A 23030-nucleotide genomic window follows, 5' to 3' on the forward strand; every position below is an offset into this window, starting at 1 on the left:
CCCCCCAGTTAAGATGTAACAAGATGCTCCTCATTGATATCTGCTCCTGATTACATCTGGCTACTCTGTGTGCCTCAGTGTGATTGTGTGCATGTGTGTGCGTTGGGGGTGTAATGGTATGTAACACTGGCACAATACATACACTATAGGGGGGGTCATGGTTTGGACTGCATTTGGGGAAAACAAAAGAAAACAATTCTTTCCATTTATTTTGAAATTCTCACTGAAACACTTACATATGGTCAGTTAGAAGAGAAGAGAACAAAAGGCAATAAAGGAACAAAAGAAAATATGTCAGTACTGCTCCAGCTATAAGCATGTGAAGGAAATTTTCTTACTTATTAGTGGGAAACCATAATGTGGATGTAGGAGTTTTTATTTGCTCTTGCTATATTGACTAATGTGTAAGCAATGCCATGTATACGATATGTAGATTCTTTACCTAAGCAAAAATACAAATATCACAATTTAAAAATATGCTTACTCTATTACAAATTAAAGTCCTGTAATAAGATTTGAAAAAGTTAAGTAGTATCAGCGAAATATACTTGCATATAAAAGTAATGTCAGTGTGATATATTATTATATCTGCATTGTTTTATTGGATCATTATCACTGATGGATTAACATGTAAACAGCATTTTAATGTTGGAGCTGCTTCATAGTTCAATCTATAACAATGCTTTATGTTTCATAATCTGACCATATGTTCAGATTCTAAATATGAAATTGGAATTGGAGTAGATGTACGTACATGGTGGCATAAAATGAAAATACTCTAGTATAAGTGGCTCACAGCTGCAGGCATCAATATTTTTATACCGACGAAGGATGAAATGATTATGTGTAATGTAAAAGGCGCCACTCATACAGATGAACCAGCAGATAAGAGTCACTTACTCTGCAGTTAGAGCTAAAAGAAGAGCGAAAATTTGACTTTTCTACTACTATTCATCAGATGGATTTGCCAGTGTTGTGTTCACAGTTTGTTACTGCTGCCCCCAAGAGGCCATGAAATCAGTTAAAGCAGGTAAGTACAGTATTGAGTAAAATATTTAGTTACTGTTGAGCAAATAGTGGCTGTATATAGACTGTAAATTGGCTGTAATAGTTAAGAGGACTGCAGTTATTAGGCTAACAGGTGGGTAGCAACAGCAACCCAAAACTGGCCATTTATTCAACTGAATGATGTAATTATTTGTGAATTAAATGATTTAAATACTGTTTGATAAAGTGGGTTTGTGCACATGGACATGTGGGTTTGTGTTTGTGTGTGTGTGTGTGTGTGTGTGTGTGTGTGTGTGTGTGTGTCTGTGTCTGTGTCTGTGTGTCTGTGTGTGCACTTTCAAGCATGAGTGCATTATAACTAAGTCTGTTAAGCAGAGAGAGAGAGAGACAGAAAGATTCCCAGAATGACTTAAATTCCTTTAGCCAGTGACCTTCTGCCAGCAATGTCAGAAGGCCATATGCTTCACAGACAATAAGGAGGAGATACACACAGACACACACACGCAGTCACACAAACAACTGGCTGCCACAGTTTGGCAACATTTGAGGAGGAGCTGGAGGAGGTATTGTTAACGTTAACCATTGTGTCTTCCTCGGCAGGGATGGTGAGAGACAATTGCTGGGTGTTTGTGTGGTTGTGGAGGGGGAGGCAAGGAGTTTGTGAAGGGAGAAGGGAGAGCAGAAAGTCTTTGTAGTGAGGTGAGGACCCAGAGAGACCCCGATGAATATATGGTCTTAAGCAGCAGATTGTGTGTGGGCGCTGAACACTTGCACTGTGTCATTTCGAAGGAATCGTACATCAAATGCTGGACAATGAAGTGAAATTCCCACAATTCTTCTGGGCCATCGCTGACAGTTCAGGGATCTGTAATGCAGCCACATCTTAGGCAAAATCTGTTCTATATATACTCCTACTTCAACATCCCAATGTCCTCTCCCTCTGCATGTGTTCTCATACTGACTGTGGGAGCATTATCACACTCAGACCACTGTTATTTTGTCTGGGAGACAGAGGAGATAAGTGTTCTCCTCTCAGTGATCACCTGCCATCACGCAAAAACAAAATTGGATTTTCCTCTGGTTCCAGTGTGCAAGAGATTGGAGTCTTGATTGGAGGCGGTCTATCGTCCTCCCCGCTACCCCACCATCTTCACCTAATAATACCTCACTCATATATTTGTTTCCTGCAGGAGTAAGAGGTATCATTACAGGGCCCATAATCATACTTTATAACAGAGTAAGTGTGTTTTCCAATTTGACATTTTGACAGTGCTAGTAATTTAGCAATTCTAAAACATGCCCATACGTAGTGACACTCTTGAAGAGGCATAAAGTCATTAGAGTTTACTAACGCCACTGGTTTTACACATGAAGACCAATTTATAAGTTATGGAGAGAACTGCTCAGCCTGTGTATATTCGCTGTGTCCCAATTCAGGATTTCCAGTAGGAGTCTACTATACTGCATTATGGGAAATGTAGGATCCAGTGTGTTTGGAACTTGACGCATACAAATGTTATAGGATACTGTGGCCTCTGCAGCTTCTTTTTTTAATCTGGCTCTTATGAGTTCCTCAACCTTATGGAAATGCAATACTAGGTTGCAGCAAGGGTGTTTATTTTAGTGAACTCGTTCGCACTATTTTTGGCGTGAAGTCATATTAGAACATTCCAATGCCATTTTAACCGATAATCGATAAAAATAAATTTAAAATGCGCTGCTTAGGATTTTCTGCAGAAGTCTGTCTCTGATCTGTATAGTTTCCATTCTGTGGTCCAGAGCAATGTCCCGCCCACAGCTCCATCTGATTGGTTATACGTCACGAGTAACACCCTATCAACGCCGAAGGCTGCTCTGTACACAGACGGACACAGACACGCGCAGCTCCGGTCAACGAGCGGCTCCGGTTAAGGGCTGAGCTGTGTGTTGGAAGGTAAGACAGCAGGCATCACTGAAGCTGTAATAAACATCACAATCCTCTACACTGAAGTTACAACAACGCCACACTCTGATGAACAAGTTCATCTGTCGATTCAAAACACACCGAGCAAGAGAGAGAGAGAGAAGCTAGCGCTAACTGCTAAGCTAAAGTAACTAGCATCTGAATAGCATGTTAGTGCAGTAGATGAGCTTGTATATGGGAGGTATTTTGCATTTTATGACTAAAGCATGAAACTCCTGCTTCTATAAGTATTAAGTTTATTTTCAAATGTGGAGGAATTTCAGATGTGACCTCTGGGACAGGGCAGACCACCTGGAGTAATGTGTGTGGTCCAGACCAGACTAGCATGCTAGCTTCTTATTGGAATGTTTGCCAATGTGCTAGCTAGCCATGTGATTCCATAGAGCACAGCAGAAATTGTCAGTGCTTTTAATAAGCTATAGCTCATTAACACCAGGAAATTGTGGGGTCTGCAGTTCCCCGGCAAAATTGGTGCTCTAAGCAAAATTATGTGACACGGCCACAGCAGCAAATATGCGTCTTTATGCAATTTTGGCAAAGATACACAAGAAACCTTGGGGTATGTAGATTATATGCGGAAACACTCATGCTTTAGTCATAAAATGCACAACTGTTTCGCCTATCTGCCCCACTGTGTAAACAACTGCTGAATTAGTGAAAGTTGCTAAAAGGAGCAAAGAGCTCTGTGTGCTGGAGCTGAAGTAGTGTAAGTTTAAATGTACAGTAGGCAGTTGGACACTGTGATGAAGAAAATATTAACTGTGTTCAGACAGAGCAGCAATAAACTATACCAGCAACAGAAACTCCACAGAGCGGCGATGAGATACTACGCTGACTGCAGCAGGTGAACGGTCACAAACTACTGTTACTGAAAAGACATTTTACTGCAGTAGAAGTAAAATCACTGTGTAAAAATAAAAGTACAAAGTAAGTCAGTTATAATGTTTCTGTGTAAACATGCTACATTTTAAAAGGGGAGGGGTAAAACACGTTAAATGGTGATAATAATATATGATAAAACTGTTAAATTTAAGATCCCCTTTAGGTTACCATGTGAATCCTACTAATATACACTCAGTTGACAATTTATTAAGAACATCCAGCTAGAACTGATGTAGTATAATAAAACAGTCCTGCAGTAAATCCTCCTTCATGAAGGTTATAATGTTCAGTTTTTAAATAAAATTATTTTAGACAGTTGTTAATTCAACTGTATGATCATTTTATAGGAATTATTTTATATTCTGGAAAAGCAGCAGACCAGAGAAGCAGAGGAGGTTGATGAGGAAACAGGTGCATCTTCAGGATTTTAGATGAGGTTTTAAATGAAAAAAATGATCCTCTTTGTTTTGGAGGGGTGGTGGGGTTGTTGCGTTCCTACCAATGTTGAGACGAAACCTACACCCTTTGATTGCAGCTGTTCCCCTTTAAGCCTGACATTATTATTTCTCATTAAATGTGATAGCACAAATCACATTCATTTGTGTAAAAAAGCATGTAATGAAATGCAAGAAATGACAAGAATGAATTAATGCTTAAAGTTGTATTAACTCTTACTATTTGGCCAACTGTGGACAGCAACAACAACCTGTACACCCAACACTGAATTATTATCACCTTTTAAAGTTGGTGTGGTGAACTTGTTAATTCATTCATTCATTTGGAGTCATGTGCCTGATGAATGTATGTCTGATTCTCATTCTAACCTTTGTTCTTATTTTGATCTCTAACTCTTGAGGGAAAAATCTGGCTCTTTAGATGCTAAATGCTACACAATGTTCACCAGCTAGCTGCTAACTTTCTCCATCTGCCAAAACAGTAAAGTTGTGGTATATGTGTAAAACCAAAACAATGAACTGAAAAATGCTAATATGCTCTTTAAAGCTCAGGGGAACCGCAGAGTTGCATGATAATTCCTTGGGGGCTCATCAATTTGGGCTCCCGCTTTCACATACAACTAGCTACTTGATCCATTGTTACTGTAATATAAAAATATTGATTATAGCAGCTTTAAATAAAAGACTTTTTCCATTTTAGTGGTTGCTTACCTTACACTTATCACTCTGAAAACATGCTTCCAGTATTTGGTTGCTGAATAAATGGTCTCAGAGCTCTTAAGTGATGCTGAGAGTAATGTACCAGTGTAGTGAAATAAATTAGGCAATGTACTATGATACACTGTGAGCTACTGGAGCGATCTATGTTGACAGTCTTGTTTTGTTTTGAGTCATCTTTGTATGGAGAATCAAACCCACAGGGCCAATAAGAATTACCCTCACTCTGCAAATGGCAATTAATCTTAATTAAGAGTAATTATGAGGCGAGGTGGTCTCTTCCGCTTCCTTTTATCTCCACTTACCCTCCTGTGTTGCATAAGGAACTCTGTTTATAGCTTGTACATTTCTGACAAGAGCCTATCAAGAAAGAAAAACAGACGTGGTTTTCCCTTCCCATTTGCAGCAGCAGGGTTAGTTCATCTGAATATCAAATAGCATCAAAGCTGTCACTATGGAGATTAGACAGTTCAGTCAAGTCTACACAATCAGTTTTACCTGATTGTTACACAAGAAAACACACGTGCAGATTTTTTCAAACAGTTTATGACAGTTACATTCTGCTAAATAAGTCAGTGCTTGCCAACTTTCAAGAACACCCATATATTGTTTTGCATGAACTGATGTGATGATAATGTGGAAATGAAAGCTCAAATCTCTCCTTTCTCTCTCAACTTCCTGTACTCTCCAACCAACACAGATGCCTCCATCTATCAGTCTTCACTGTTGACAAGCCAAAGCCACACTCCCTCTTTTGATCTCTCTGCAGGGCGCTGTGTGTGTGTGTGTGTGTGTGTGTGTGTGTGTGTGTGTGTGTGTGTGTGTGTGTGTGTGTGTGTGTGTGTGTGTGTGTGTGTGTGCGTGTGTGTGCGTGTGTGGCCCATCTGTGTCTGGGTGCCCATCTGTAGGTTACCACACATCCCTGCCTCTCTTGCCTCCAGGCTATATGACCAGCTCAGGACCAGTATTCAGCAGCCAGGAATCCCATTTAGCACCCCCATCTCTCCTTTAAAGCTGCAAGAGGTGAGCATTTTATATGAAAATAAATCTACATAAATACATAAATCTTACTAACCCGAATCAGAAAGTAGAGCTATATAACAAAGAAACATGTCTCACCTTGAAAATTGAGATGCCAGTGATTTACCCAAAGTGGTTTAATTATTTCTATATTTTTGTTGACAATTATTTTGGAAATATATCTTGCATCTTGTCTGATCAACAAAGGCTGAGCTTTCGCTCCCCCAGCTGCTTTAGACATATTAGCCTTCAACTAATGACTCTGGTTGTTTAGCTCCCCATGGGACACCACACACCTCCCACCATCTGGAGGAACCACAAATACATTTAAATTGAAGACTGAAATAAAACTTTGTGGGATCTTTTTGACTCCGTGTTCAGCCTCTCTGGCACAGTTTTCTTCTAGGCCACGCCCTGGAAATCCAAACTTTTTCACTTGCTTGGCTTGAAACTAAGCCAACCATTGCCTTAACCCCAACATCCATGGGCTAAAGCATTCAATTAAAGCACGTCAAAGTCAGGGTTTGCAAATGGTGTAAAAACAACACTGACATATTATTACCCTATAAAGTTGATATAGTAAATATCTCAACTAGCAATTGCCTGTTTGCATATCCAGCAGACAAGGAACAACAATAGCATTCATTTGAAGTTGTATTTGTGTCCATCTGCCAAATGTAAGTCAAATATTCACTCTTTTGTTTTTGTCTGATTCTTTGTTTGTCAGTACAATTATTAAAAATGTACTGAACCATTTATGGTGTTAAGATCTTTGACTTTGTATGAAAATAGTCTGGATCCGGTGGAAGAAAATGCACCAGCAGCATTCAGGAATGCTTACATCATTATTTAGTTCAACATGCAACTAATACAATTACACAATAACAATGGAGGTTGCAACATAGCAATGAGAAAATACATACAGCTGTAGAGCTGTATGAATTATAGTACTGACTACTTACTTTTTCCTTTTATTTTTCTCTTATAAGAGCTAGACAGATGTGTGTAGGATTGTTTGGCCTGGGTGGTTTGCGCTCTACTGATGGGTTTTTCACTACAAATGACCATTTTCTCATTAAATACCAACATTTGACCCATTTTATACAGAAATATATCAAGTTGTCTAGCTTGTACCACCTGTACAACTTTGGATTAGCACTGCCACTTCAGAGGAGGAAGTATTCGAGTGGATTTTCTTCAACAGTCTAAACTACATGCAGGACGATGGAGACACCGAAATTCCCATAAATGTTAAGATGAATGACAGAGTTGTCTGTCTGGGCTTAGAGTCTAGTGGACTGAAGAGCTTCCTGAAATGCTGCCTGATGAAGGCAAAATATCACAGAAAATGTTGACAGGGATTTCTTTGGGGTTAATTCAGTCATCCCAAACCTTGTCAGTTTTAAAGCAACTTTGTAAACTGATATCTGAGAGGCGCTCAGGTTCCAGATTCCAGAGAAATGTGTCCTCCAGCCAGTCAGGCGTAAGAGAACCAGTCCTCACCACTAGATGTCTCACTACTGAACAATATGTTCTGATCTGCTGCAGACAGGACACAATGGGTGAGGCATTCATGCAATGTTATACAGTTTACAGGGACACAGAGATGCTGAATTTGGTTTTAAGATGAAACCATCATAATATTTGAAGTTTTGATGGATTTAATGGAGGGTAAGCTTTAACTCATTTTACCCACCTTTTAATTTAAGGATTGAAAATAACATTACTGCTACAACTTGTTGCTCTAATCATTTGTTTTATTAACAGTGGATCAAATTACAATGTGTAATGTGAAGTGGTTCACTTGTAGTGACACACCAACAGAGTAATCTTCACCTGAGTTTTAGTGTTTTTCAGCTCATTGTTTTGGTTTTCTGCCATCAATCAAACAAACTTTCATCTTCTGTTTCCAGCAGAAGCAGACAGCTGTTTCAAGTGAAACATCTGTAAAAATCCATCATGGCTTCCTGCTTAGCCCCAAATGGTAAACAGATGAAGGTGGCAACCAGGCAGCAACCTCCTGCTGAAAAATGAAGCCAACACAGAAATGCCAAAAACTGCAGTTCCTTTAATGGTCACTTGAAGCTGGCTCCAAAAGCAAGTCAATCCTCACAGACTCACATATTAAAATATCCAACTTTACAGTAGCCTGGTCCAAAAAAACAGTGTTGGCCTCTATAACTAATTATTTCCCCTTTCATCACAACTGTACTGGTACGTACAAGCCAAGATGTTGCAAACACTCAATTTCCACCACAAAAACATTCATTCATGCTTTTGTGGTAGAATGTTTTGTTTGGGGGTTTTTTTTGTCTAATGGGTTTAGACCGTCGCCAGCTGGAGGCCACATGTGCTTAACACATCTTTTATATTTACCATTACATCATTATTGATTCCTAAAATTACAGGGTGCCTAAAGTTTTCTGCTGAAGAGAGAGAGGGATCTCTTTTTCCCCAATGAGTATAATATTTAGCAATGAGAAACACTTATTAATGTTGACATAGACTTCACCCAGACTCTGTTCATCTGAACTGACCCTTTTTGCAGCGAGTGACCTGCTGGTATGGAGAAGCTGTGATACAAGAAGAGAACAACACACAAAATACAGTGATGGCCACCAGAGCTTTTGTGCATTCTTGCTCTGTAGACACATTCAAAAAAGGCAGCTCAGTCGGTTATATTACATGAACTTAAACACACACACCGTGATAATTTCCCTGGCAACAGTTACGTAATGTAAACGCAAAACAACCAGCGATTTATCAGTGAAAATGTTAGCAGACTATTATTTGCTTGTATTTGCTTACTACAGTTTATGTGCATATATAGGATTATCTGTACTTGTGTGTGTGTGTGTGTGTGTGTGTGTGTGTGTGTGTGTGTGTGTGTCTCTGAGAGAGCATGTGCAATGCCTCAAGAATGCTCAGTAACGCTGCCCTGCCAAATATCAGCTATGTAATTGCATCATTTTCTTCAAGTCTGTTCCTGTGAACTGCTATCTCTGCACCTCCCTAAATCTCCACCATGCTCTTTCTTTTTCCTCTCCTCCCTCTTTCCCCCTCACTCCCTTGATGTATAACACCCCTTCCCTCTTTTCCCCAGTTGCCTCCTGCATTCTCCTCTAATTCATTATTTTGCACAGCATCTTTTGCCCTCCATTCTCCCTCTTCTTCTCTCTTTCTCCTGAAGACACTTGCTATTCCCTTGATTTCTGACACACCACATACTGTATATACCCCTCTCTTTTTCACACTCACACCCTCTCTCTTTACCTCTCTCTCTCTCTCTCTCTCTCTCTCTCTCTCTCTGTCTCTCTCTGTCTCTCTCTCCAGGGTACAATCTGTGCTGACAGCCTGTTCCTCCACAATTGATTCCTACCCAGAATGCAATAAAAGTCACTGAAGAGAGAAGAGGAGCAACTGAGTAACAACGGCTTGTTAATCAGTGCTGCTGATGGGTGTGTGTGTGTAATTTGGGATGGGCTCATCTATGTGCTCATGTAGATGCAAATACAAAGCATAAAGTCGATTTACTTGTTTATACATTACAGTGGCAGTGTGTTTGTAACACATGAACGCAAGGAGCCTTTCTCGCTGTTGGTATTCGGTATTGAGTCTGATTGACGTCTTAATGGATTCCCTGCCACCTTGATGCTTTTTCCATAACTGCTAATCATTAGCTGTGCTGCCGTTTGATTAAAATCAATCGATCATTTGATTTGTTTTTGTACATGTGCTTATATAAACAGATATGGAAACATGACGGACGCTCACCGGCCCAGGAAGATATACAAAGATTATAGATTACACTGCAGAGTTGGTTCAGGGGGAGTTAAAACTGATGGTGTGCAGTATTTCCTGCTTTGATTTACTCGTTAAATGGAAAACAGTCTCCCACACATTACTGGAAAGCCCGCATACACACATTTTTAAAGCCCCTGAAAACTTTTCATATAGCTTTATAAATAAAACATTTTGATTTAGATGTTTCTAAACTCTGATTGGTGCACTGAAGACAAACACAAATACAGAAATCTCTTCTGCGAAATACTCAAAACTGCTCTAATTGTGACAGAAATGTGTGTCCACGTAGGGCCTCATCACTTATGATAACAATCTGATAGAGAAAATTGATTTCCAGAGTCTATCTGCTATTATTGCCCTCGCCCCAAATAAAATGGAAGTAAATGGGATTTCAAATGTGGTTTTCACAGTATTTAAAAGTTACATTAAAGAAATTCAAAGCAACATAAATATCCCGGTTCCACTGGTTAAACCATGAACCTCATTTCTGTGAATGGTTCTTTTTACCAAAGAAATAATCCCTGAGAAACAAGGACGTTGTTTTTCAAAAAAGATGCTGCTGCTGATTTTATCAAACAAAAGTAATTCTTTAAACCTGATGTCAACACAAACTAATTTGTATTCACTTCCATTGTACAAGAATGAAGAAAATCTGAAAGACGTGAGACAAAATGCCAAAACTCAGACAAAGGAAACTGAAACTATCTCCATTACTAAACACCACAAGAGGGAAGTGAGAAAATGTGTTGTTTTTTTTTTGGTATTTTGGGTTAGCTGGCCCTTTAAAAAAAAAAAAGTATGGAATGAGGTGAAGGGCCAGACAAAGAATGAAACTGTGTGTGTGTGTGTGCAGTTCTGTGTGCAGCAGCTTGATGTAATGAGCATCTGGACTGAAAGGCAATCCTTTCACTTAACGTGTGTGTATGTGTGTGTCAGTAGGAGGTCAACACCATCCAGTGGGTAGCAGCTGTCACTTTTCCTCTGCAGCCTCCCAGATTGCATCAAGTTGAACCTGTGGCCACACCAGACACCGCAGACGCTCTGATGGGTGGGTCCCAGACTAGGTGTTCATTGATCAGTCTGGAAGGTCAGAGTCGGGTGGAGTGGGGGCGGGTGACCCAGGAAGAGGTAGAGAAGGAGCGTGGGTGGGGGGGTCGACACATGTCATCTCCTTTCTGCACCTACCTTTCTGACCATCACTTCTCTCTCCAGCTCCATTCATCTTTTTGCTCCTTACTTCCTCCATCTGTGATATATAAATCACCTTTTTACACATATTGACTAATTACCTGTGATGTGATTATTAATATTCCTCTCAGAAAAGGTTTTAATTGGTATATTAATGAGGTGACAGCGAACACAGCAAGCCTCTGCGCATTTCATTCTTCTCCCTGCTGCCAAACTCTAATCTGCATGACACATTGAGAGCTAAGATTGCACATCTGCATGTTCATCTGAACGTGTTATAGTCCATGTCTAAATCTGATCAATGCACATATGCATATTTAAGACACACACACACACTCCTACTACTACTACTGCATATTTGCTGCACTACTTTTGTTATATCTTGGCAGAATAGGTGTGATCGTTTTTTATTATCTGCAGTATTGTGTATGATAAATTCATATCCTGCACTTTGCTGCTGCTGCCGCTGCTGCTGTCCCGTGGGGATCATTACAGATTCATTTAATCAGATCTAATCGAATTATTAGAAGCAACCACATTGCATCAAAATGGAATGCGCTTAAAACACACACCATGTTATACCAAAGGCTGCTGGGAAAGAAACACAGCGAAAGGTTTTACACAAGTGTTACAATCTTTGACTTTAAAGGGAGAAAGCTTCAAACTCTTAACTTCGCACTGACAAACTGAGCCGCCCCACCTTTTATTCCCCTGAGATATCAGGGGATGAAAAATGTGAGAGGACAATGGATGAAGAAAGCTGAGAGTGGTGACGAAGGTTCAAACCGGACAGTGAGGTCATGGATGACGAAGAGAAGTTTTATCATCACGGTCTGTTAAAGATATAGCTCCATATTTTGGGAAAAACATTCATGTGATTCCTTGCCGAGAGTTATCAGACACTGAGACTAAAATCAAGTACCGCTGAGACATGAAATGCGATCCAGATGGACCAGTTTGAGTAACACATCTGAAAAACTGCACGATGCTTTATAAATCTGTGAGACAGCATGTTACACTTAATAATTATTTAAAATGATTAGAGCAGTTGTTTTATATTATGTCACGACAATCATTGGGAAAACAGAAAACAGACAGGATCCATGTTACAAAATAACCCATTCATTGAAATGAATGAGAGAGCTGCATTTTTTCATGTAGAGTTAAAGTTGGTCTGAATCACGTAGAAGTGAACATGGATACCGCTCTCATCATGTCTGTGAGGTAAATATGAAGCTTTAGCTCAAAGACTGGACTGTCTCTCCCGGACTATTTCTTGTCCAGGCGTAGTGACTTTGTGGCATTAATGCTGGTCACTTGGCAACGACATGGTTACAACAGCCAGGAAATAGTCCTGCGTCTGGACTACTTTGCTTTGACCTGCCGCGACCGCGACCTGACCTCGGATAATGCAGAGGAAAATGGATGAATCGATAGAAAAACAACGCAATGCTTTTATAGATACACCACGTTAAACAGTGAGCCTTTATGCTAAGATAAGCTAACAAAAGTTTCCGTTAGCCTCAGTTCATACAGTATTTTTGCTTTAAGTTGTGGCACATCAGCCCGATGCTTTCACATATAAATATGGTGCAGCTCAACACCGTCTTCTTCTCTGTTCTTGGGGCAAATATCACGTAATTGGTAGCTCATGGGTGATAATGTTTCACTAATCCTATGAGACTGTTGCTTGCATGTCTGTACTGTAAGAGAAAAAACAGCAGCAGATCACAAGTTACACCTCCTATTTTCATGCAAACAAGGTTCACTAATCCATAGGGGAATTACTGTAAATGAGCTATTTCTCTCTGCGCTTCACTAAATCCCATCCATGTAAGGATCTGCATGGATATAACATTTTCTATATCACAAGTAAATGCTTATTTACATTTAAATATCAATAAAATGGCGCTATTTAATAGGAAAGTGCAAATTGTTGTACATGTAAATGATTAAAACAGTGTGGGGGACTCCTTAAACTCACTTAATCTACTTATTTTATCTAAAAAGACATTTTCTTTGTGCATTTTAAGGAGCCGAGCCTTGCACCCATTCACTTTTGATGATTAATTCAAAGCAGGGCGGAAGATTAAGTATTTTCAAAGTATGTAACAAGGCAGAAGACAGAGAGGAATGAGATGAAAGCACCAGGAGAAAGAGAGAGATCACGAACCATACGAACTGAGAGAGAAAGTGATACAGACGGGGAAACTGAAAGACTGCCGCTTCTGTTTCTCCAGTCTGTTAGTTCTGTGTCTTTGTAGGGTAGCTCCTGGGAAATGGAGGATATAACCCTCTAAAGTCTCCCTGTTTCATGTAGGGTCAAGATCTTTTTGATCAGGGGTGACTGAGGATAAAAGCGCATGAGGAAGGGCATGGGGGTTGGGAGAAAAGTAGGCAAGAGTTAAACTGCAGAGAGAAAGAATAGAGGATGAGTGACAGAAGATGGGGTTTAAGGGTAAGAGGAGGGTGTGTGTGTGTGTGTGTGTCTGAGTTTGATGGGAAGATGAACTGGACAGACAAGGATTTCACGGTGTCTGCTTCCCCGCCGAGCTGCAGGGGGAACTTCAGAGGAGCAGTTATAGGAAGGATGTTTCCCAATCATCATCCTCCAGAGTGAGTGTGGTAAAGTTTGTGTGGCACAGTTTCATGAGTCAAAAAAAGGCAGCGGCGAGATGGTTTCATATGGCAGGAAAAACAAGTGTCAGCAGTTGTTGGTGTGTGTCTGCGTGTGTGTGCAGCTGTCGAGGAGACACACACACAAACACACACACGCACACATGACATGGCAGACTGAGTGCTGCTTCTATATTAACTCTCTCAGAGGGAGGGCTCTACATCACAAGCTTGATATTGATTACAGAGACTATGATGCATTGAAGACACCAGATACTGCAGCCATATGTCCACATGAAATTACCGTGACACACACACACACACACACACACACACACACACACACACACACACACATCAGCAATGCGTATCTCTTCTTGTTGTGGAAGATGCCCCCATTATTATCCCTTATCCTGCAGCATGATGATGACATACAGGTGCTCATGCATATGCGCACACATGTTTGCACTCTCACACTCTCACACACACATACACACCTTGTTATTATGTATGCATAATTATTGCAGAAGCAGAACAGTGTCATCTTATGAAATCAGTGTCATGTAACCCTCTGCTCTCATAAGAGTCCCTCTGCAGCGCTTCAGTGTGTTTTCATGTGTGCTGCGCCTTTAAACGGCAGGCGTGGCTCCTCTACTACGACCCGCCTTTTTATGCATAACAGCCAACCCTGCTTCTCCCGGATCATATAGTGCAGCAGTCTGCAAAGAAAGTGACCACAGCCAAACGCCCATCCAGCCCTTTGAGCGGCGGGACTGCGACCAAACGGACTCATTTGCCTCAGCGACTGTTTACCACCTGAAAGCGACACCGCACGGAGCAGCGGGAAAGCTCACGTTTCAAGCAGATTTTGTCGCAAAAGGAATCAGTGTGGTCGCTGCTTGTCTTGTTGTTTTGGGTTTTTTTTGTTGTTGTTTTTTTGGACACTCGAAATTGCGCACGGCGGATCTATGAAGACGCGGGCAGGTTTTTCACTCTCAGCACCAGGTAAAACTCTTACTGTTATTATCATTTATTCCACGGGAACTTCACTTTGTCGGGATGTGAATACACAGGCGCGGGAACAGCGGTTTCAGCTGATACGTGAACGCTTTGGAGTTTGGAGGTTTTGGAGCTTTGAAGCGCGTCTGCTGCTTAATTAACCGATCGGCGCTTTTTTAGTCGCAGCTGAATTCTTTGAGCTTGATAAGGAGCTGAACCGAGGAGGAGTCAAATAAACTACTTTACATGCTACTCCTCGGTCTGAACAGGTTCACTGGCAAGCAGGACGGGTACCTGTCTCTCCAATTAATCAATTTCAATCTGATTTAATCACTCTATTTTCTGCTGAGCAGTCAGTTGGACACCCCTCCCCTCCACCACCGATAAACCCCCTCCCCTCTCTCTCTCTCTCTCTCTCTCAGCCTGTCACAGTATACTACTAAAACGGTGTTATGTAATGAAACACTGTTGCGAAACTTGGAACTTCTCAGCAGCAACACGGAGAAGTTTAACTTTAACTTTTCAGTATTTAAGCATAAGATAGTTTGTATTAATGTCCTTTTCGGTGTCAGTGGTTCTCAATGACCTCACATGGACTCAGCTGGCACACCATGTTCTCCCGCACGTGTTTAATTCATCTGTTAAACCTGTTTTAAGTTTGTAAACCCCCCCCCAGAAAAAATATTGTCAATATTAAACTGTATAATTGTCCAGTTTGATGCATTAGTGGCCACAGAATTAGCACATTCCCCCCGCAGAGGGCAACATGTCCACAGACAGGGGTGTGATTATTTTGATGAGAATAAGGCTCAGCTCTGATACAACTATTGGCTCTATCCCTGTGCAGACCGAGGGAACAGGGAGTGATTCACCCCCCACCACCACCACCAGCAGCCTGCAGCCCCCATGCCGGGCATAAGCTCCACCGCGCCTCGTTATGAAAACTGGGACATGGACCACCTCGATCATTACCAACATTATTTCTACGACGACCACGACCCGGATGAGGATTTCTTCAAGTCTACAGCGCCCAGCGAGGACATATGGAAGAAATTCGAGCTGGTACCGACCCCGCCCATGTCCCCCATCCGGGCGGTAGAAGGGTCGGGCAGGGTCGGACTGCTGTACCCGTCTCTGGGGGACAAGCTGGAGTGGGTCTCTCAGTTCTTGGGGCAGGAGGATGAGCAACAGCAGCAGCAGCAGCAGCAGCAGGACCTGCCGTGCAAGCTGACCGCGGCCAACGACTCCTTCGGGAACCTGAGCTCCATTATCATCCAAGACTGCATGTGGAGCGGCTTCTCCGCCGGGCAGCAGCTGGAGAGAGTTGTAGGGGAGCGCTGCGCCTCCTGTCCCGGGACGGGGGCGTCTGCCGCTAAAGTCGCCGCCGGGTCTGCCGTTTCTTCCCCGGGGAGGGCGCAGTGTGCAGCCGCCGACACGCCAGCCGTCGGTGGCTTGGCAACGGACTGTGTGGACCCCGCTGCGGTGCTTACTTTCCCGCTTACCGGTGGATGCAAGAAACAAGTGTCCTCTGGTTCAGAGTCTCACACCGACTCGTCAGGTCAGTAACAGAAGCAACACAGGACTTTTCTATAAGAATTGTGTTTGTAGCTTTTCTTTGACTTCTAGTTTGTCCGTGCTGGTGATTGGTAGATATCTACTTTGTGTTTTTATTCTGGTAGGCTATTATTTATATAATTTTTTTTTAATTTAATTTCTTTTGCGAGGGTGACTGTGGGTTAATAATTCCACGTTTGTTTCCCTCATTCAGTCAACACATAGCTTTGATCAGCCTTTATCTGGCAGTAAGGGGGTTGGCATGGCACATGATGACTGCATTGCGTTACCTTGGTGCATGCAACACATGCTTCAAGCCCAGAGAGTGACACGCCCATTGAAACATCTGCTGCTTGGCGGGGCTCCAGCAGACCAGCTGCTACCTCTCCCTGCTCCTCCAGTCTGAATTATGATAACAATATCCTCTCCTGCACTCCATGGCTCGGGTTTGACATGAATTCAGCAAAGAGTTACACATTATTGGAACTTTATGTAACAAGGAGGGAAAGGAGGGAGGAAAAGAGGAAAATCTACCCCCTCTTTAGTTATTATGTCTGGCCTAAATTTTCCCTGACTTCAGACCACCTTTTTTTTTTTTTTCCTTTCATATTCCCTCCGTGAACCCATATGATTGACTTTGGTATGTAGGCTGCCATGTGATGTTGAGCTTGGACCATGCATAATGGTGTGTGGAATGTCACAAAGGGAACTTGTTGCTGCATTCCTCCACTCAACAGGCTGCAGCGCCAATTGTGTCAGTGGGTGGATTTGGTCCCAGCCAGCCAGCCAGCCAGCCTGGGCTGTGAATAGAGCGGGATTAGCCATTTAGGAGGTCGGCTAGGCCTGCAGAATTCTTTGACATGAGTTTTTAGGGCAGTATTTCGCGCCGTTTCAGGGGGATAATGTGTACTCAAAGAAGAGGAGAATGAGCGATCATAAAGCTCCAATAAAGAGCCAGTATAGGATAGGGCTTCTTGGGGGATTTTTCTTCTGTATGCCTGATAATATGAGATGTCATCTTTTGTCATATAAATGCTGTTGAATATAGGCAAACACCCCCACCCTCTCTACGGTGATATTAATGTAGAGATTACTACTTTGTGAGCTGCCGAATCCACAGAGGTGCAATTACTTAAAAAGTGTTTCAGTTCACAAGAGAATTGAAATTTTCCCCAAGAGTCTAGTCAGTTGGCGGGAATAAAGTCGATGACGCCTTCCCTTTATGTTTAATACACCATTTCCACTCAAGTAAATAGAGCAGTAAATGGTCTTCAGACCGGTGCGCTGTTGAATATTAGTCAGCCTGTTTTAACAAGTTGAAGAATTGCTGATTTTTCACCTGAGTGCTTCTTAACGCAGCCTGTCTCTGCCTCTCTTCCTCACTCCATCCACATGAATGGAGAGGGAGAATTTCCACTCAGGGAGCTGACCTAATGTAGTGACGATTCACAGCATTAGTGAGAGGGTGTATTTTTACTGTGTGTGTGTGTGTGAGATCATGCAGGTGTCATAAGGTTGCACGAAGTGCATTTTTACAGAAGCATTTAATTGGCTTAAGGAGTCACAGGGCCAGAGAGGGTGAGGGTTAGCTCTGTCTCTCTCACCTCAGCTGTCACTTACAGTCTGAACCACATGTTTCTCTTTTCTACAGTCAAACATTTTGTGTAATGGATTTCTTTTTGCCCCTTCAGATGATGAAGATGACAAGGATGACGATGAAGAGGAGATTGACGTGGTGACGGTGGAGCACAAGCAGCAGCAGCGTAAGCCTCGTCGACTGGTCAACAGCCGGAAACCTGTGACCATCACAGTGCGGGCCGACCCCCTCGACCCCGGCATGAAGCGTTTCCACATCTCCATCCACCAACAGCAGCACAACTATGCTGCCCCATCCCCGGACACTCTCCCGGCGCCAACCGAACCGCCTCGCAAGAGGGTCCGGCAGGAGGCCTCCACCCAGGCGATCCAACCTCACCAGAACTCTCACTACCACCAGCCCCGGCCAGGCCACGCCCCTCTGAACTTAGACAGCAGAAGGTCTCATGTGACCGTGGCTGGAGTCAGGTCAGAGTCGCCGAACCTCAGCGCCTCCTCTCCCACCTCCTCCACATCGCCTTCGTCTCCTCCCTCCTCCTCCTCTTCTTCCTCCTCCCAAAGCTCTCCATCGAAGCCCCACTCCCTCTCCCACTTCTCCAGCCCCCAGTCCTCCGACTGCGAGGACACAGACAAACGCAAGGCGCACAACTTCCTGGAGCGCAAGCGGCGGAACGACCTTCGCTCCCGTTTCCTGTCGCTGCGGGACGAGATCCCGGGCTTAGCGGACTGCCCCAAGACTCCAAAGGTGGCGATCCTGACGCGAGCCACAGAGTACCTGCAGCAGCTGCACACCAGCGAGAGGCAGAAGGCTCAGGAGAGGAAGCAGCTGAAAGCCAGGCAGCTGCAGCTGCTGCAGAGGCTGGCACAGCTCAAACGATCCTGAGCGTCCGAGGGGGGGGGCGTCGGCTGTCACCACACACGTACACTCACAGAACTCAATGGGACTACATGAAGAAGAAAAGACACTAATGTTCACTTTGAGTTGGTCACGTTGGAATAGTGCGGGTGGATTGTTTTTTTTTTTTTTGTTTTTTTTTCTGTTTTTGTGGTTTGCACATTAGCTTCTGAGTGATTGACAAGGCCACAAGCCGGTCGGGACAGCAAGCTAGGGACTGATCTTATGAATCTAACGGGCAGATGAATATGTCCATGGTTACTCAATACAGATATGTCAAACTGTTATGTTTCCCCCTGCTAAAAATGTTCAAAACTGTTGCTTGCTACTGGGAAGGCTGCTGTGAAAGCAGCAGCTTCTAGTTGATGAACTGCTATAACTGTGCTGTTTAACTGCTGCATGGTCTGGTCAGACGTCTCCTTGTGATAGATGTGCTTGCACGGCAATGATGTCTCCTCTTTCTATCGGTCTGAAGAGCCCCCTAGAGTTTCTTTCCCCCTTCAAATTTCTGCTTTTTTTTTTTTTCTTTCTAATGCTGGCATACGCTTGGCATACAACTTCTTTGTGTGTTCTTTTCCATTTTCATTTACTTCTCACTCGCTGTCTGTAGCATCTACCCTCTATCCCTGTTGTTTCCCGTTCTTTTTTCTCTCCCTGTCAGCATTAGAAGTTTCTAGCTTTATGCTTGCTGATAATGGAGATGCACGGGGCTATAGTTGGACTGTACTGAGCCATGCAACAGTAATGTTACAACTGGATGGACACAACATGTTCTGCACCTCTGAAATAGCTCAGGTTAAGTCTTAACTTCTGTGCCTGCAGGTTTTCACTGATAAACTTGTAGTTTTCTTCTTGCATCAGAGATGTTCCGGCACTTTGGTCACAGTAACAGCCTGTTTTTGTTTTGTTTTTTTGTAGCATTTTATTTGGAGAAAATGAGAAGATTTGTTGCCATGCAGGCATTGTTTTGAGATAGATCATATTTTCAAGCAACAATCTGCAAAAACAGTAAGAAAAGTTTTTTACCAAGCTTTCACGCTCCCTAATATTGTTGTGCAATGGAGACCAGCCAAAATGTGAATGTCGGCTTCAATTAATTAACCAAAAGAAACTCTTATAAAATGGCTCAAATTTAATCTATATGTCATGTCATAAAAAATGCCAACTTCTGCCCACTGAGTTCCAAAAGTACATTTCTTTCATCTTGCTCTCTGATTATATTTGTACTTTTTTTTTTTTTGCATTTCATGTAATGCCTATAGAAGCCTTTCAATGTATGTAGACTATCCTGTTGGATGTTATGTATATAGTTCCCTTACTGTACAGCCCCTTCCAAACCAAAACCAGAGCTGTCTACTATACTCATCCTAGTTCTTGTTGGGCCTCGCGTGATAAACCGGGGCCAGGCTTGCTGGCTTTTCAAAGATAACTCAAAGCTTCTATTTTTGTTAATAAAATGATTATGAAAAAGAGTCAAAATAAAACACTTACTGAACATTGATCACACTAGCCACTTTGTCACACATTTTCTTTTTTTTTTTTTTTTGTTTTGTAATGCCTACTTGTTTTCATTACTTTTTCTGTGTCTGGGGTTTCTTTATTTGTACAAGTCAAGAGTTGACAAAAGTTTTATACTATATTTTCCTACCGAGTTGTGTTTCAGTGTGAGCTAATGACTATTCTTTTTGTTATGTAGCCACCAGGGCTTTATTGGTGGTTATGTGCTGAAAATTGGCATGTGTGGTCTGCTTTCTCCCTCTCTCTTTGGAGTGGAAAGCACCTGAAAGCTCCTGTATTCAATCCAATCACTGTAGCTGTAGCACTCTCTTAAATCTGGCGCGAGGTGTGGGGGTGGAGGGGGGGAGGCTTAAGAGGATCTACCGATTTTAAACTTCTGGCTGTGTGTAGCCTTAATGTTACGGCTCTCTCTGCTTTTTTTTTTTTTGCAAGCCCGGCGCTCCCTACTGTCCCATAAGCCATGCAACAGAGAACACTGTAGCCCTGGATCTAGTACTGTAAATGACTCGATCACGAGTAGCATCGCCTGCTTTTACCAGCACTCAGGAAAACCCCCCCCCAAGTAATCTGTAGCTCTTGTGATAGGCTCATAGACTCTGCTTGAGGGGGAAAAACCCGTAATATAATATGCTGTATGTATAATATAACCTCAGAAAGCACCCTCAGAGATGAAAAGAGAGGATTTGATCAGAGGATTCGTGATGGTTAAAGAAATACTTACAAATATCATTAATGTTTCCCCTTTTTACTCTGTCTCTCAAATGAATTCAGCACAAACCACCAGTAGCCCTGATTTTTAGTTTGTTTTTCAATAGGGTGCACCCACAGCAGTGGTTTGCCCCATATTTCTGTTTTGTTTAACTTGTATTGATCACTGGTCTCTGCGGTTGGCACAGTCATGGTAGCAGTGGACATTGCTTGCTTACTTTGGGAGTTCAATTATGGTGATTTGGAGCCTTGTCTCAGCACTTTGTTTTTTCTGTACCTCATAAGCCTCTATGTATGAAGAGTAAGTCATAAAATTAATAAATTTCATGGTTTGACATCATAAACAACCTGTTTTTCTTCTCTGTTGGTCCCTTTCACATGCACAAGGAGAATCCTCAACTAGCCTTGTATTATTTCAGCTGAATAAAGCTACACTCAAATCTATTGTCTCGCTTTAAACTGGATCACACTGTTATTGTATTACACTCATTTGTTTTCCATACAAACCACCTGTATGAGTGAACACACAGCTCCCTCTCCCCAGCCACCATTTGTTCTGAGCAGTCTCCAAGGTAACCCATCCTGGCATCTTTGCCATGGCAACAAGCATCTTTGCTCACCATTGCAGAGCTCTGTTTCCATAGAAACAATACCAACTATTCTTCAGCCCGCCCTGTAAAGCCATTTCATAGACATTGTAAATGTTATCATCAATCTGTTCACAAATGCAGCAACAAGGACATACAAGACTATTCTGACGCCTTATTGGCTGATTCATTTCTTTGATGAAATGGTTTTAATCCAGTTTAATGACAGGTAAAGCACCAGTAACCAATCCGAGCGTGATCTGCATCAGGAAGGCTAAAATGCTACAAAAGATCTACACTTATTAGTCTGAAAATGAATCCAGCCCCATCAATCAATGTTGCCACAGCAACGGCTGCCTGTTGCCTGGCAACAGAGCCCACCTCTCAAGTCTACGCCCACTGCGCATGCGCACGGCCGTCAGCTGGGCGCTCAGGCAGCAGCATCATGGCGGCGTCCACTCGTAGCGTGCAGTTCGCTTTGCGGAGAGCGATAGCTCCGTCGTTGGTGGTGGTTTTAGGAGCTACCGGAACCGGCAAGTCCAAGCTGGCGATCGAGATCGGAAAACGGCTTCAGGGAGAAATAATCAGCGCCGACTCCATGCAGGTAAGAAAAGTGTTGAAACGAGGAACTGCGCAGGGAGACCTTGACATGGCAGCCATAATGCTCTGGATGACACTCAGATGATTGAAATAAACCGAGTAAAACAATCGTTTTCAGTCAGATTAACACAGTCACGAATACAAGCTAACAGGCTGCCGTTTAACTCGGTGTTTTGCAATGAGGAGTTTGTAGAAAGCTAAATATGACTGCGTCAGATAGCAGGCGTTAGCATGATCATGGAACTGACAGTAAATTTCCATCACAATCAGACCAAGCTTCCACTATTAACAGTTAAAGATCTGCACTGACTCGTATCGAGTCTGCATTTAACATCGCCTCAGATGCGTTGGGACAGTCTCTGCACCAGCATCAGTCTGTAGGACACTGCAGGGACATGGCAGCTGAAGACAAACAAGACACGCCACAAATTGACCTGATAAACACATGCAACAGGCTTTGTTGTTTTGCAGAGGTCAGGTTAGATGCAACTAAGTCAACTGAAGTAAAGACGAAGTACATACACACACAAAGAGAAAGGAGTGGGTCCAGATAAAAGGAGTCGTAGCAGTTTATAAATGAGTCCTTTACTATTTTCATGTCTTCTGTCCATCTCATGTCTCTCTGTCACGGTCTTAACTCCATTTCAATCCCCTGATATCAGAAGAAATGGCTTTAACTCTATAATTTTGCCATTTGGTGACATCATATGATGACCATGCAATATCAAGCTGCTTCCTTTGAAATAGACGAATGAAGCACAAACTGTTATTTAAACCAGTGATTACATGCGGTAGACACCTTTAAATTTAATTATTTGAAAATACAGTGAAGATAAATTGCATTATTTATCTTAAGATGTGACTTTTGTCATGTGAAAACCAAATTGGGAAGTACATATGAGATAAAAAATTAGTTAAGG

General features: G+C 42.4%; 2 protein-coding genes and 1 long non-coding RNA gene across 4 annotated transcripts in view; all 3 read left to right on the forward strand.

Moving 5' to 3' along the window:
* The first annotated feature begins 2879 nt into the window (after positions 1-2879).
* LOC111673351 (uncharacterized) lies at positions 2880-9763 on the forward strand. Its single transcript, XR_015436144.1, has 3 exons — positions 2880-2941; positions 5795-6048; positions 9379-9763. It is a non-coding gene; the product is annotated as an uncharacterized LOC111673351 (long non-coding RNA).
* Positions 9764-14374: 4611 nt separating this feature from the next.
* myclb (MYCL proto-oncogene, bHLH transcription factor b) lies at positions 14375-21270 on the forward strand. Its single transcript, XM_023431105.2, has 3 exons — positions 14375-14658; positions 15500-16210; positions 17898-21270. The coding sequence occupies exons 2-3, from the start codon at positions 15559-15561 to the stop codon at positions 18683-18685; spliced, it is 1440 nt and encodes a 479-aa protein (XP_023286873.1). The 5' UTR covers positions 14375-14658; positions 15500-15558; the 3' UTR covers positions 18686-21270.
* A 668-nt stretch (positions 21271-21938) lies between these two features.
* trit1 (tRNA isopentenyltransferase 1) overlaps positions 21939-23030 on the forward strand; it is a 43411-nt gene continuing 42319 nt past the window's right edge. For both annotated transcript variants that reach the window (XM_023431000.2, XM_023431001.2), the window contains exon 1: positions 21939-22114. In XM_023431000.2, coding sequence (XP_023286768.1) covers positions 21956-22114 — 159 coding nt within the window. In that variant the 5' untranslated portion in view covers positions 21939-21955. The remainder of the gene's footprint in view (positions 22115-23030) is intronic.

Source organism: Seriola lalandi, unplaced genomic scaffold, assembly GCF_002814215.2.
Source record: "Seriola lalandi dorsalis isolate HSWRI2012SDOR001 ecotype SW California unplaced genomic scaffold, Sedor1 jcf7180002054916, whole genome shotgun sequence".
Lineage (NCBI taxonomy): Eukaryota > Metazoa > Chordata > Actinopteri > Carangiformes > Carangidae > Seriola > Seriola lalandi.

What these genes read in the sequence shown, in the direction of transcription:
- myclb (XM_023431105.2), top strand. Translation starts at nt 15,559, where the DNA reads ATGCCGGGCATAAGCTCCACCGCGCCTCGTTATGAAAACTGGGACATG. An exon ending in GTCTCACACCGACTCGTCAG is followed by an intron (nt 16,211 to 17,897) that starts GTCAGTAACAGA and finishes TTGCCCCTTCAG; the next exon opens with ATGATGAAGATGACAAGGAT.